We start from the raw sequence: 16,458 nt of genomic DNA, 5'->3' as shown, positions 1-16,458 counted from the left end.
CAATGGAATCCCATTTTATTTGCTCATTTTTCCCCTAAAAAAATGATATGAAATACACCGCCAACACTAACGTTTAGTTAGATAGTGTTGATATTTCAGAAAGACATATTCAGCTGTACACAATTTCATATCTCTAATATCTATCTCATACTGAATGAGCTGTATTGCTTTAAGGGTGGGGATTTCCAGAGTATACACTGACCAGTTCCTGGAACTCAGTGTAACAGGGCACTGATAATATCAATTGACCCTGAAACCAATCCTGTCTTTCTATGATGAGCTCTCTTCAAGATAACAAATGGAGTTTCTAGGCAGTGAAGTGACACCAGGTTTTAAGAGGTTTGTGCTCGTTCAACGACTATTGCTTGTTTCATACCTGCACCCTCTCTCTGATAGCATTTTAAAGGTGTATCTGGTCTGAAGATCAAATACGATTAATGAAGAGCATTCATAAAAGGCACTCAGTACCAGTTTGTGCATTTCTTGACAGTTTGCATGATGATAACCAGTAGTGAAAAGCAGCCATTTAAGAAGTGCTTTGTTCTGTAAGCTTCCGCTGTATGTGCATGCATGCATGCATGCACTTGGGTTTGTGGAACTATCATTTGATATGTGTGTTCCATGCAATTTGCTTCAAATTCCACATGCAACATTTTTAGTATTCATTTACCATCATCAGTTCAGTGTAAGTGTCTTTATTTTGGCACGATTACATTTTTTTGCGCTGAGTGGCTCAAAAACATTGCTGGTGGGTTCTTACATTTATGCTGCACAATTGTGTACTCATATTTTCCATCCATTGCGCAAAAAAGACTGGTACTGTAAAATGAATGTTCGCGTGCATTTTAATTTCGTGAATTTCACGAGAGTCAATATTTGCAAAATTAAAATGCATGCAAAAGTTCATGTCTACACTATATGCATTGAATGTTAAAGGCAACTCGCGAAAATTTCATGCCGCGAAATAAGCCATCGGCTCCAATTCGCGAAAATTTCATGTTTTACAGTATGTTGGTCATACAGCTAATGATTCAACGTATTCAAAACGTGCATAGAATTAGAAAATTGTGACAATATTTTTGCAGATATTAGAATTTGTGCTAGTCGCAACAAGTGCGAAATTCACAGAGATTAATGTACCTGGAATATTTCTTGACAAGTAACTTGTATTTCCTGATTGACAACACTCTTTGTTGGTAAATGTGTGGAATATGATCAGTAATAAATGCAAACAAAGGGAAATTGACTAAAAATGTATGTAACTCATAAGTGAACATTAGGTGATTGCCTAATATGCACACACAAATTCACATCTTTCTTTCCTTGTTGCTTTTGAAAACATTCAGTCGATTTATTGTTGGATTTGGAAAAGGGGGAGTAGAGAAGACATTCTCTGAGTATGACCTGACTGCACCATTGTATGGCTTCCAGCTATTGGTGAGGTTCCCACTCATCTGAATTAACTTGAAGTGAGTTAATTTCTATGATAGTGGAGCCACAAAGGGATTAAACTTTTAAGTACAGATTCATGTAGATGAGAATATGTCCTTAGTGGACCATTTCTGAGTTCTCTTTTGATTTCTTGTTAATGTCATAGACAGCTTTATGAGAAGGGGTAGATACTTGCATAATGAGGGATGTAGACAAATCCATCTTTCCTCTTGCATTTTGTATATTTTGCTTAGGAAGGTGAGGGGGTGGGGGAGATAGTGCAGTTGCCTCTGCTTAATTAGGACAACTCACAAGTGAGACATTTGTCTTGACTTAAAGCAACTTTACCTGCACATCTTGATTAAATAATGGCGACAGGATTACCAATAGAATTGCTCACATATGTCAGTGTATACGAAACCCTGACTTCATCCCTTATACACATGACACATACATTTCTGAGATATGTACCCTCAATTTTTGATACATATGTTTTGTGTAAGGTTAGTCCAATGATTGCGTTTGCGGGATTGGGGGAGAGGGAAATGATAAATGTTTGGGCCGAGGGATGATATTCCTAATCTCTTGTCGTCCGCTGATGCGTGTCTGCATGGAGCTGCACAGCGGCCTAAATCAACGTAACCGTAATGCGGTGCAATTGATTAATTAGTGCTGGTCGTCTTCATTCAGTGTTCTTGGGATAGGCCCTGGCAAAAGCATTAGCCTTTCCCCGAAATCCGTCTGACCATCTCTGCATTTCAGAGATACCGCCCTCACCTGTCGGCCCACATACTGCCTCGTGATGGATCTAGACACATTGTGACAGATAATCAGTGCTATGTCCAAGAAACCGCACTGCTCGTGAACAAGGAGGCCAACAAAGCTTCCCCAGCCCTCCTATGAAGTCGGCAATGAAACAGGAATTAGTAGAATTCAGTGGAATTGAATTCACTTGCAAGAGACCACAAAATGGGTTCCCCCTTTTATCCAACAACCATTTTGTTTTCACTAAGAAAACAAAACATGGTGACATCTTAAGACAATGGAGCAATGCTTCGCTGTTTATGTGAGCACAGTCTTCACCCTCCACTTATTTTGTTGAAGTTGCATATCTACACACATACACACATACATGCTGATCGTTCCTTTGGTTAAGAAATGAAAGCAAGATGCTTATTCTTATGTCTGTTTTTATGGTTGTGATAGACTCTGAAGTAAAATTTATATATATATAAATTTTATGATTTACTTGTATGTGTGTGCTAGGCTAATTTCTGGCACTTCAACTCATTTGTTTCGACACATGAGGGTACTTTTGTACATACTTTGATCGCTCAGAAACATTTTTTTTTTAAAGTATGATTGTTATTTTGTGCTACATTATAGAAGAGTAGAGCAAAAAATTTCTGTGTCACAAAATATCTGCTTACAGTATGATCATATTATTTCAATAGAGAGAGAAAAAGGAATATAAAAGAAGTATCCTTTGTCATGTTCAGCTTCCTGATGTGTCATAAATCAGATCCTATTACATATTTCACTTCATATGGCTTTCTTATTCAGTGCTGTTATTTTTTGTGCTAGTAGAGTGGGGCAAAAATTTCTGTGCCACAAAATATTCTGTGTTCACAGTTTGAATATATTGTTTCAAGAGAGAGAGAGAGAAAAAAAAATATAAAGGAAAAACAACTAATGTCATGTTCAGTTCCCTCTTGTATCATAAATCAGATCTTTTTACATATGTTCCACTTCATATGGCTCTCTCATGCAACAGTTAACTCTTAGAAATGTGTTTTTTAAAGTGTTGTCATTTTTGTGCTAGTAGTGTGGAGCAACAATTTCTGTGCCACAAAATATTCTCTGTTTACAATATGGTTACAGAGAGAACAAAAATATAAACAAACTAGAGAGGGGCCGTCAAAGGCGGCAGACCCACGCCTAAGTACAAAGTCGGGGTAAACATAATGTGCATTCGGTCATCTACCAGAATTCGGCCACTTAATTGCCAGTGTGCTTTATCACCAGCCAGTGAGTTCTACCAAAGATCGTACACTGAAGTGTACGATCTTTGGTTCTACAGTCACATCACACGCAAATCACATCATTACACATACGGTATTAACACTCATTCACGTACAGGAAAGTCCTTAAGTCTCCTCCAAAAATCCATCGAAAATCCCAAATTCCACCGTCAAAAGTGCAGAATCGGAACTTTTCCAAGCGCGCGCGAATTAAGTCCAGTTTTAAGAGTATTGTCTACGCGACGGGTCGCGGAAAAAGCGCTAAAAATCGAGAAATACGCCGTTTCTTGCGGGATATTTTGATTATAGCAAGCCGAGAGTGTGATGATATCAAAGGTCGTATGAGTGTACGATCTTTGATGGTATCCACAAAAGCAAAAAAGAAAAACAAAATTTACGTACCCCCTAGGCAATTACCCCTATGATTAGTGTCTACGGGAATTATTCAATGCAAGGGTTGAATGCAAATGTCTACTGCACCAGTATTTGGCCACCAACGAGCGCCGCAACGTCCCCGGTGCAATTTTGCACCAACAGTGTAGAGCGCGATGCATTTTCAGCGGCCTTGCACACGCATTGACATTGAGCACGCATATCGTGCAGTGTGACTGCGACCGAGCAAAATGCTCCTCCAACGAAAAAAACAATCAATGTTAATTTGAAAAATCATCAAATATCAAAGGTCGTATGAGTGTACGATCTTTGATGGTATGCACAAAAGCAAAAAAGAAAAACAAAATTTACGTACCCCCTAGGCAATTACCCCTATGATTAGTGTCTACGGGAATTATTCAATGCAAGGGTTGAATGCAAATGTCTACTGCACCAGTATTTGGCCACCAACGAGCGCCGCAACGTCCCCGGTGCAATTTGCACCAACAGTGTAGAGCGCGATGCATTTTCAGCGGCCTTGCACACGCATTGACATTGAGCACGCATATCGTGCAGTGTGACTGCGACCGAGCAAAATGCTCCTCCAACGAAAAAAACAATCAATGTTAATTTGAAAAATCATCAAAATACGGGCCAGTTTGTGATGACGGAGAACGAACTTTCATAAATCTAGAAGGACATAGTCCCTCAAATAGGCCTAAACGTAAATTTCGGAATTCTTACGAACATTTGAGCAGCGAAGTCGGATCGTTGGGGAGTTTATGTTTTCGTATGGTAGCGGAAAATCGCAAAGTGAGAAACGGGAAATTTTCGGAATGGTCACTATACCATGGGGTCAAAACTTCAAGGTCACACAGAATTTGCAAGGGTCAACCGATTATCACCAAAATCTAATCGATTCTTTCCTGCCATTATCCAAACATCCCCATAACATTTCGTGCAAATCCGTTTACGCGTTCTCTTGTTATCTTGTACACAAACAAACAAACAAACAAACAAACAAACAAACAAACAAACAAACATACGGAACCCTTTACATAACCCCCTGCCGATTTTCATCGGCGTGGGTAACTACCAGTACAAATGAAGAATCTATTGTAATGTTAACTTTCCTCTCGTTTCATGAGTGAGATCCTATTACATATTTCACTTCATATGACTCTCTTAGAGAGAGAAATATAAAAGTATGTATTGTAATGTTCATTTTCTTCATATTTCATAAATCAGATCGTATTACATATTTCACTTCATATGGCTTTCAGAGAGAGAGAAATATAAAAGTATCTATTGTAATGTTCAGTTTCTTCATATATCATAAATCAGATCCTATTACCTATTTCACTTCATATACTCTCTTATGCAATAGTTACCCCCCCCCCCTATGTAACTGTAACTATATTTTGCAAGGAGATGACACTTGTTTCAGGAACAAGTTCAAACTCTCCATGAAAAAGAAAAAAATCCCAAAAGATTAAAGGCACTCTATGGATTGTGTTTCATCTTCTTTCAAGCTTAATTTTCATCCTCATGTCACTGTTGTTTATGAAAAGTTCATTCATAAATCTGGTGCTCCAATGGAAGTGTAAAACATATTTTGGGTTATTAACTACCCCCAAATGATATTTTGCAAATTGGAATGACTGTTATGGAAGGGGAATAAACATCAGAGAGATACCTGTTTGCGCTATACACACGTGCGATTCATTGTCATCCTCTCTATCCCTAAGTGTCCATTTGACCCAGCTGATATTTTCAGAAGCTTTTTAAGGACAGGGTATCAAGCAATATTGCTAGTCATAAATGGCGCTTGCACTGTGCCTATTATGCCCAGCGTTAGCGGTTTGGAGATCATTTGCTTACAGCTGGATGTCTTGCAGGGGAATTATTAGAACATTATTCCCTCTAAGAAATACTCTCACTCGATGCTTCTTTTATGACACATTACACGCTCTCCACATCCCTCTCCCCTCACCCCCAGAATAGAACATACGTATACTTGCAATACCATTTGCTGTCTGTGATGAGAAATATGAATCTTTTTTCTATTCATCACACTCTTATTCCTTTGAAAAACCACCCTATACAGAGATGCCAACTTTCTGTTTGCAGTATTTTATACCGTTTTGTCGAATACACTGTATATTATAGGTTTCATGATAATACTGTTGTTCCTGAGTAAATATAACCTCTGTACATGTACGTATTCCCTCCCCCCCCCCCCCTTGCTTGCAAGGTTGCATGTTACATTGTGTAATGCAGCACGCTTACTCTTTTCTTCTAGTTTCTTTCTAGTTTCACTGATTGGGGGAAATGTTGACGGGGGAGTGATTCTTCCCCCCCCCCCCTGCATTTCTTGGTAATAGCGTGCCAGGTAGTGCCGGTGTTGCCATGGAAACACATGCAATGTGTCACGTCAGTGTCTTCTCTGTTGTGAATTTCAATTGAACTTTTGACCTTTTGTTGGGACTGATGCAGTCATGGGCATGTATTTTGACTTCTTTTCTTGTGAATAGTGGGTAACAACTTACTTCACACTCAATTCATTCCTCTTGGTGTGTAAAAAGTAACCAAGAACATTTTGGTTAATGAGGATAATCATGGAGCTACTAACAGAGTTAGTAGCTCCATGATATATCCATGATTCCATTCAGACTCAGTGAATTCCAGATGTCAAAAAATGGATGAAGTAATGTTTATATTTCTAAAGATAGATTGTCGCACCTTTTCACAATGATGTAATGCTGAAAATAGGTACATATGCCTCTTTGCCCCACATGTGATATCCAATCACATTAATGATCAGCTTTCCACCGATATCCATTCATACCCCTCTGTAGAGATTAAAGGGACTGTGCAATACTGGTTGAGGTAGGAATTCTTGTTTTGAACATTCCGAAGGGAGATAATGAAAAGCCTCTTATGAAATATGAAAGAGCATGTAATTTCAAGAAGGATTCAATGTTTATTGGATGAAAATTGGTTTTCAAATGGCTGAGATATCCAAAAAAGTGCTAATAATAAAAGGCGACATGCCACAACTTTATTAGGATCTCTTTGTTTCACCTTGTTTTTGGATATCTCATCCATTTCAAAACTGAATTTCATCAAATAAACTTTTGATACCCCCTAGAATTGCATGCTCTTTAACATCTCATAGTGTGGTTTCTGCATACCTCGCAAAACGTTAAAAGCTAAATCTACACCTCTCCAAGAACTGTACACACCCTTCAATTGATATTGAGATTTGCTTCTCAAAAAAAGACTCAAGTGTTGCAACAGAGCTCAGTCAGTGGACCATGTTGTCAAAAGTGTTCTACACTAGATCTACCAGACCACAATATCCTGTAAATGAAATGTAAGACAACTTTACAAGTGATTTTGAAGGTAATAGGAAGTAGACAGTCACCTTAGAGCATGTTCAGCACCAAAGTTTGTAATATATACCTGCTATCTACCTATCTCTCACTGTCTCTCTCTTCTCTTTCCTGTAGAAATTAGTGAGATTAATCTGTGATGCAAACACTGAGATGATGCTAATTAGGCACAAAATTGTGTTCTGGTTATAAGCGAAACAGCTGTTTCCATTGCTCAACCTGGGAGGCTGCGTCGTCTTAGCGTTTGTGTCATAGATCTAAAGCTCACTATTAATGCAGTCACACACAACAGTCATTTTATCTATAGTCGTAGATGTTTACATTGTTGCTCTATTACTAGTATTAGTGAAAAACCTGTCATTTGTTCTTACTGTAAAAGTGGATATTTTAGTGCCACAAATTTTCCGTGCTCGGCCGGGTAAGAAGAGTTTCGCATGTCTTTAATTCCTCGGAATCAAGATATACATGTAAACTACTGGAACATATGGCAAGCAAAAATATTCGTGTGCTTTTATTTTTGCACTTGTTTGTGGTTGCGCGAAAAGCACGAAAATATCAACACCGCGAAATTTTTCACTTGTACAGTAATTCATTTTGACCTAATGATGATACATTGATCTGCATTTTAGCCATGAAGAAAGCATGAAAGAATCATGAGATTGTGCAATTGATTGTGTCGGATGAAATACATGTGGTCTACATTAAGAGGTTGTCAAGGTCTAGTGGTTATATGGTGCACTTTGGGAGAGAAAGTCCACAGTTCAAGCCATGCTTTGTCACTTGTGTCCCCAAGTAAGACACCTTATTCAGCATGTTTCTCTCTCTCTCTGTTGCATCAAAGTTGAGATCAATCATAAGTCAGAAAATCAAACACAAATCTCTGAATGCTCAATTCTTACTGGCTGATACCTGACTTATGTAAGATTTTCTGACTCCTGGTTAACTCAACTTTTATGCAACAGGTCCTAGGTGTATATTACAGGTTACTTTAAAATGAGGAATGTTTGCCTGTATTTTAATTTTTCACGAATTTCGCAAGAATAAAGATTTGCGAAACTAAAAGTATGGTATGCAAAAAGTCTTATCTGCACTATATGCATTGAATGCCAGTGACAATTCGCGAAAATTTCACGCCGTTAAAAAGGCCGTCGGTTCCAATTCGTGAAAATTTCATGCCGTGAATATATGTTGCTTGACAGTATGTTGTTGAAAGGAATCTAGACTTCACTGTGATTAGATGCAATGGTACCGGGATGCAGCATGTGTGCGCCATACAGTGGCAAAGCTTGTCTGGAATACTCCCTACAGAGTTAGGTGAGGTCGCTGGAGGTACAGGTTTGAATCAAGTGACGATAGTCATTAGTGATTCCTCATAGGGCTTATTGAGTGCCATGACATGACTGTGAACCATTGTACAAAGAAAAGAAAAAACAAGAACAAATTATAAACAAAGAAGTGATTGTCATTGTTACACAGTCCGACCTCTGTTATCCGACCATTTCAGGACTGGCACCGATCTGATAAGTGATTTGGGCGGATATGGGAGAAGCAATGCCTTGAAATGGGAGATAGGTATATGTAGGTAGTATGCACCAGAGCAGCAGCATAATATGTGATAGCCTACTGGAATTCATAGTCATGAAATTGAAAAATTTACTTGTAAAATTCTTAACATGTTTCTGTAGGAAGTATTGATGAATTTTGTGAGTTTTGTAAGAGTTTTTATTGTGTTTGAAATCTCTTTTTTTTTTCACTCTTGGGGGTGTCTGGATAATAGAGAAGTCCAGATAAGAGACGGCTGGATAAATGAGGTTGTTGGACTGTATCATCTTCTACCTATTTTTCATAGAAAGCTGGAATAGTCATGTAGGAAAGAAAAACAGAGTAAAGGGTCAGCCAATGTCTTGGTGCTACCTATAGAATGTGTGGAATTCCGTGATGAATTTCATCTTCTGACGTGCAAATTAGGAGTGAATAACCAAGCCTCTTTTCAAAGTCTAGTTCGTTAGACTGCTGTGATGGTTTTCTTCAGGAAGGCAGCTATTACTATTCTTTGTAAAGGTCAAAGGTGATTTTTTTATTTTTTTTTATTTTTTAGATAGTGGATGGTCAGACCATCAAGGAACAGATGAAAGATGCGAGCAACTACAATTTTGAGGAATTCAGATGGTAACATGACCATAGCATACCTTCCAACTATTCCCATTTAATAAGGACATTCCTACTTGTTTGTTTGTTTCATTTTTCCATCTGAGAAGATGGCGAGGTAGCCCGTATTCATCTGCACTAGCTGGTCTTCCATGGGGTCCAGTTGGGTGTGAGATGGAACCACTTCACCATGTTATGCACTCTGCTCTTTGTGATGAATGAATGAAGCAGGATTTTTATGTGTGTGAGCTGTGACTCTCTCACACATGGGATCTCCATTTTATGTCCCATCCAAGGGACAGAGCGTTTTGCTTCTTACTAGAGGGGACGGTATGATTACACACAACATTGCAGAGTTAGACTCGGGAATTGTACCTGGGTCCTTTGGATCTGGATGCAGACTGAGCCAGACTACTGCTCTTTGGAAAGTAGAGGCTTCATTCAACCTTGCTTTCCTATTTTTTGTCAGCATCTGCTCATTAAGTGAAGTAATGCATGGTAGATAGGTGAAAATTCCTATTTTTGCATGATTTTCTCCCAGTTATAGCCAATTCCTGAATTTTATGGTTGACAGGTAATGTCGCAGTCTTATTTGCAGCTTTGTTTACTCTTATGCAGATCCTACCTGAGTGTGTAAGATTATTTGACAGGATTAAAGGGGTTGACTAGATTTTTAACTATGATACTGATACTATGCAGAATGACCAGGTGTATACAGTATGTGTCCATTCACCCATGCTTCTAACTCATATAAGAGCAAACGACTCAGACAGGAATGAGATAACTTGCTCTTCAAGCAGCTTGTAAGAGGCGCATTCCTAGTTTTGATAAGTTTGCTGTATGTAGATGGCGATCAAAAGACTGTGCAAGTGTTTTACCTTCATTTATTTTTCTTGTGGAATCTGGCAGGTTTTAGAAGTTTGAATGCTAATATTTGACATTTTCCCTTCCACTGATTTCCTCACTATTAACATGTTGGAACATTGCAGAATCTTTGACCCCAATATGGCCTCCTCTGAGATGGTATTCATTCTTTCAGCTTCAGGATGTCACATGGAAAGAATTAAAGAAAGGGAAGAAAAATGAGAGAGAGAGATAATTGGCATTTACAATATGTGTTTGCCGTTCAAACGTGCCAGTTTATAAGTATACAAATAATGAACGTTTATGAGTGCAATGGACAGAATATTTCATGAGGTGAAAGATGAAATGATCCATTCAACGAGGTGCAGCCGAGTTGAATGGATCAAACATTTCATCTTTCACCGAATGAAATATTCTGTTCATCGCACGAATGAAAAGACATTTATTATTTGTTTTATATAATGCCTAAAATAAATCCTTGTCATTTGGTATTTTATTAATCTAAAAACAAAGAGAAAATCTGAGATCGCGAGAGTGCTTACTGAGCGCTTTACGCTAGCGCGCTGTCGCATACACACACTGCAAACGCAAGCTTATAGCGCGCTGTCGCATACTACACACACTGCAAACGCAAGCTTCTAGCGCGCTGTCGCATACTACACACACTGCAAATGCAAGCGTTTTACACGCGTGTGTACCAGGCTCTCAGCGAGCGTGCAATGGACCAAATCGTATGGATCCAAAATTGCACGGTAAATGGAACCACAATTGCACGGATGATGACATCATAGTGAAATGGGCCGAATGATCAATGTCAAACAACCAATCAAATGACAAGGATCTCTTCAGGCGTTATATAGATATTAATGAATAGTTTTATGGGTTTTCCATGTAATCATGCTCACACTCTCTCACCAGAATGTCTGTCTTCTCCACTGTCATGGACATGAAAATGTAATTTGTTTCCTTTGTTTGTCATGTCCATGGAGATATGCATACACTGAGATTGTATACCCGCATGTCCCACTTAAGGCCATCTGAAATTCTGAGAGTTCCCCTACATCAATGTCAACGTGTGCTGAAGGCAACAAACAAGGGCAAATTCCAAGAATTGTAGAATTCATCTTTGACCACCGAAGGCTAGACATCTGGACGGGAGCTGGCCTGTGTCAGGCTTCATGATAATAAGTGAACATCCAGTTTAAGTCTCTCAGGCCCCACTACCTCAAAATGACATTGCCACCATGTACAAATGGGTTAATGAGCAGATCTACCAATTGGTGTGCACATATGCTGTAGATACCATACAGTGTTGGTAGGGGCTGGTATCTACTGAAGATGAAGACATGTTATGAAGCCCAAACCTTGTTGATCTGTACAGGATAATACTGTATGATCTTTGAATAGCAAGCATACAAAGACTTAGTTGTTTATGGTGTATCTGGCTGATGATGAGTCTGTACATCATGTTTTGCAGTGCTCGCTTCTTGATCAAGAAAAAAGTATGATGTTAGATTGTGATATTCAGTTGATCATGGAAATCCTTGTCAGTCATACTTGGTACCATTACATGCGGATTTGTTTGTTTTGTTTTGTTTTGTTTTTTGCTGCTAAATAACGTCCATAGGTTGGTGAGCCTGTTACATCAGGATGCTGACAGCTCAGTGTTTCATACTTCAGACACCCTTAATGTTTTATCAATTAAAAAGACTAAACAAAAAGCTGATTGCAAAGAGAGTCAATTAGGTGCTTTTTGCCATCTGATGCAACTTAAGCAGGAACAGAAGGGGATGTTGCTACAAATTAGCTCATCTGCTTTTAGGTGCAGTATGGAATGTAATGTAGAATTCACCCTACAGGTGATTAACATCATGCAGTAAAAGCTGATTGACACAAGAAAGACTGACAAAGATTTATAGACAAATTTATAGAAAATTGACATTTGCCTCTTGAATGTAAGTTCACCACCCAACACAGCTTGTGAAGAAGTTCAAGGTTACTGGTCAAAGTCAGAGTTGAAATGCCACTGTCTACAGATTACCTCAGGAAGTACTTGATAAAAATTTGTGCTAATAGTGGATGTAGCATACTAGCACACTTTGATCACAGTCTTCCATATCACTGTTCTTTCATTAGTTGATGGTGTGATGTGGTGAACATGGTTTCATAGATTTTGTGCAAAGTTGATGGAATTAGATAATGGATGAGATGCCTTGTAGAAAATGCTCTAGGGTCCCATGCCATAGTTCGATTGGATTATTTGGTAGATATGAATTAGGACCAGAAAAAACTGTCTTAATGTAAGCATTGGTTATTTTTCTTTTATTCTAACTTTGAATTAAATGGATCTGTCTCAACTCTTGAAATGTCTTACCTGGGTAGACGAGTAGCTTTGTGTGGATGTGGTATAGACAGCTTTTGAAGAGAAAATCATTTCAGGTTATGGGTAGCTCTAGCCACATAGTGCAGGAAGTGTGGCTTGTTCATGTGGGACCTTATAAGCCAAATAAACAACACTTACAAGTAACACACACACGCACAAATGCACAAGTCTTTCCTCGCGATTGTTATCAATCATGACTGTAACTGTTATGTGTGAGTACCAGGAATGTGACGGGATGTGGTTGATGTACGAGCATTGGCGTGAGGAAAGAGATGATTACAAAATCTGGAATGATTCATTTTTAACATTTTTGTTATTCTTTTTTTTTTAAATGATGAACCAGGATTGGAGGGACCCTTCTATGAGATCTGTCAAATCATATTCATCCAAGCTCATGTTGAGCCAGAATGACAATGCTCATACAGGGAGCCTGGTAGACTTATCACTTTCACTTGGGGGCATGGGAGGTATTTGGGTCAGACTGGGAGGGTGAAGTATGTTGGTTAACGGTGCCAGAGCTCATAAGGATCACAGTGAAAATCAGACATGTGCTGTCATGTCTAATTCATCCCTGGCACTGAATGGCAACTTAAAAGCCAGTGTTGTTTTGGGGTTGGTTTTTTTTTATTCACTCTTCTCAAATTTCACTATAAAAGCATTTTCCTAGCTTCATGTCATTATTTTTCTGTACTGCTGGAGTGTGATATAGGATACAGTATACGTACCCACTCATATGCAAAGATAGAGAGTTATACTGTAGATACAGCAGTTAATATTCATACATACTTTTGAGGTATTTTATAGAATAATTTCTCCCACCTACCCATGTGCATTCAAGTAGTGGCCCTAGACTTCATTACAGACAAGTACTCATTTTATGCACTACTAGTCCAACACTGAGGTGTAGACATCTCAGGCAAGGGGACAAGAGGGTTTGAAACACTTTGAGACATGTAATAATATACAACATACCGGTATGTGATATCTGCAGCAAAAATTTGACACTTGTGTTGCTTGTATTCAATACCAAAATTTGGTAGAAATATGGCAGAAATGGTGAGGTGTTGCAGGAAAAGGCTGTTCTCTTTTAACCTGCACACCTAGCTCTAACTTGCCATGGCAATTTCTTTTCATTCCATTCAAAACCTGACCGAATGTAAGTTTGCCAAAACACCCATACGTGTGATGACTTGACACTATGACAGACCCACATTGAAGGTCATCATGTTACAAACATGGGAATTATGATTTAAATTACTTTGAAGGAGTTGTTGCAAGATATTTGTGCTGATTTGTTCTCTACATTTTATAAGTAAGTGTGTGTGCGCCAAGTGGCCAAGAATGCACAGTAATCTTGGAGATGTTGTGGCTCAGTGGATGAGACCACAGACTCTCAATCACAAGGTCCCTGGTTCAAGTCTCCTAGCTGCAGCAGCTGTGGCCCTCGGCAAGACATGTTATCCTCATTGCCTAGACCTTCAGAGGGGACCTAAAGCCACCAGTCATGTGGTTCCTTGCTTATTTGTAAAGCTTTTTGCTACATGTAGTACTTCCTTGGCATTCATGTAAAACAAAATTAATTCCAAAAGGTGATATGAAATTACAGCAGTCAGCATGGGTATGAAGACTATAGAAACCTGTTAATAGAATGTGCAACTATGTGTATAGTGCACATGTAAGATTGATGGTATACACATTGATCCGACTTGGCAGTAGGATCCACATTTGCTACATTGTCCCATATGCGCATGTGGATGGTGAATGCATGATAGATATTCCTGCCAGCTTGCGTACACTGCTGTAATGCCTGTCACAAATCAATCTTTGCATGAAATGGTTTTAAAGTGATCATTCATTGTGACATACTTGATTTTGACAGTTATCGTTTCTTTCCTATTGTAATATTATGAATGCCTATTACGTATGTTTGTACAATGTATGTGAGCTATGAATACATAACTTATTTGATAGTGTAGCATTTTGCTGATATCTCTTCATTGTTTAGTTATTATCCTTTGATGTAACACCAACCAACAAGGAGAATCTCATGAGAGAGAGAGAAAAAAAAAACTTTAAATGTTTTCCAGGTAATCTTTGGGGTTCTGGCTCTCACATTATGATATTCTATTTTGTATGCTTTGGTGTTCAGGTGTTGTTTTTTTTTTAACCCATTGAGGACGGACTGATTTTGCAACAACACACATTTCCAATAGACCCCTGCCTGAGTATACTCGGGACTCATCCTCAACTGGTTAATGATTATCAGGACTTGATGATTGTGTAACTGAAATGCAGTGACTGACTGACTGACCGACGTACTTTATGAATAAATGAATGAATGAATGAATGAATGAATGAATGAATGAATGAATGAATGAATGAATGAAATCCATGTAATGATTTTTTTTTTATATTTGCCTTCCCATTGTGTCATTTCAGATAACAGTGATCTGATTGCCTGTTCTGTCATCTTAAAAGACAAAAGGTAAGCACTCTTGTTTGTTTGTTTGTTTCATTTTCCATCTGAGAAGATGGCTAGATAGCCCATATTCAGCCACTCTAGCTGGTCTTCCATGGGGTCCAGTTGGATGTGAGATGGACTACTTCACCAGGTTATGCACCCTGCTCTGTGTGTTAAATGAATGAATGAAGTGGGATCTTTTACATGCATGAGTTGTGAATCTCTCATACATTGGACCTTCACTTTATGTCCTATCTGAGGGGCAGAGTGTTTTGCCTCTTACTAGAAGGGATCTACTCTCCATGCCAAATAATCAAATACATGAATGAGGTTAACAATCTCGGCATAGTTTGCATTGTGGTTTATGTTATCGCTAGGAGCAAGTCTTCCCTCTTAAAGGCTTTTTACACTTGCAAATTTTTGCTTAGTCCCGTACCAATGATGGGGCTAAAGGGGGGGGGGGGGACCTTAGCCCCACCGTTGGTACGGGACTATCCTTAGCCCACTTTCTGTTTACACTTGTTTTTGCCAAAGTGGGCTAGCCCCACCGATAATCCCGTACTATCTGGCCCTGCAAAATAGCAGGGTTCTAAAGCACCACAATTCGTCGGTGTTTTCACGAACCGACGCTATTTCGATTTTGGTCAAAATTTTCAAAATCGAGATATTGGTACCAAATGAAAGTGCTTTCAAAACTCTACCAAATCCCAAAATTTTAGATCACAAAATTAATTATTCTTAATTTTATCAAAGAAAGAAAAAAAGGACGGTACTCGAAATATCGAGAAATTGAGAAAAAGGGGTTTCACGAACCGACGCAGTAAAGATACGCCGGTTCGTGAAACCCGAATTGCTAGGGTGAAGAGCAATGCGGGTTTTACGAACCGTCGCAGTTGCATTATTTTGAGCTTTGTTCAACTTACTGGCCTAGAATTAGGTTTTGGCCCTAATCCAGATCTCAGAGTGAGAACCAAACCTTCTGAAAGATGAATGACGACCTAAGCCAGCCCACTGTCCACGAGTGAAGTGAATGGTAAGCTATAATCCTATTAAAATCATGCTCAAAATAACAGTTTCAGTTGGACTACCATAACCATTAATTGCGGTAGAGTGTAGTCCCATGTATTCAATCGCGTGATGCTTATGAAGCCTAGTCTGTAAACGCCATCCAATTTCAAATTAGATCCCAAATCATATTATTTATAGTTTCTTTTCAACTTATGTCGTTACTTCTGAGACTACTGAGTACTGTAGTCGTAACATCTGTGTGCAAGACATGCAAGATGTCAAAGTCTCGAAGACACTCATGGCTATGCCTTGACTTGAGTTGAAAATGAAATCATGAGATTGACAAAGTAGGTGCTCTAGGCCTACTAAACTAAA

The 16,458-nt window shown here is 38.8% G+C and overlaps 1 protein-coding gene across 1 annotated transcript in view; it reads left to right on the top strand.

The window, feature by feature from the left end:
- Positions 1-16,458, top strand: part of LOC139724445 (protein CLEC16A-like) — a 254,765-nt gene that overhangs the window by 85,005 nt on the left and 153,302 nt on the right. The window contains exon 19 of the mRNA XM_071635587.1: positions 15,054-15,099. Coding sequence (XP_071491688.1) covers positions 15,054-15,099 — 46 coding nt within the window. The remainder of the gene's footprint in view (positions 1-15,053; positions 15,100-16,458) is intronic.

This window comes from Diadema antillarum, unplaced genomic scaffold, assembly GCF_040938485.1.
Source record: "Diadema antillarum isolate AM-2024a unplaced genomic scaffold, OU_Dant_1.0 scf00000214, whole genome shotgun sequence".
NCBI lineage: Eukaryota > Metazoa > Echinodermata > Echinoidea > Diadematoida > Diadematidae > Diadema > Diadema antillarum.
This window is presented reverse-complemented; position numbering and strand designations above follow the sequence as displayed.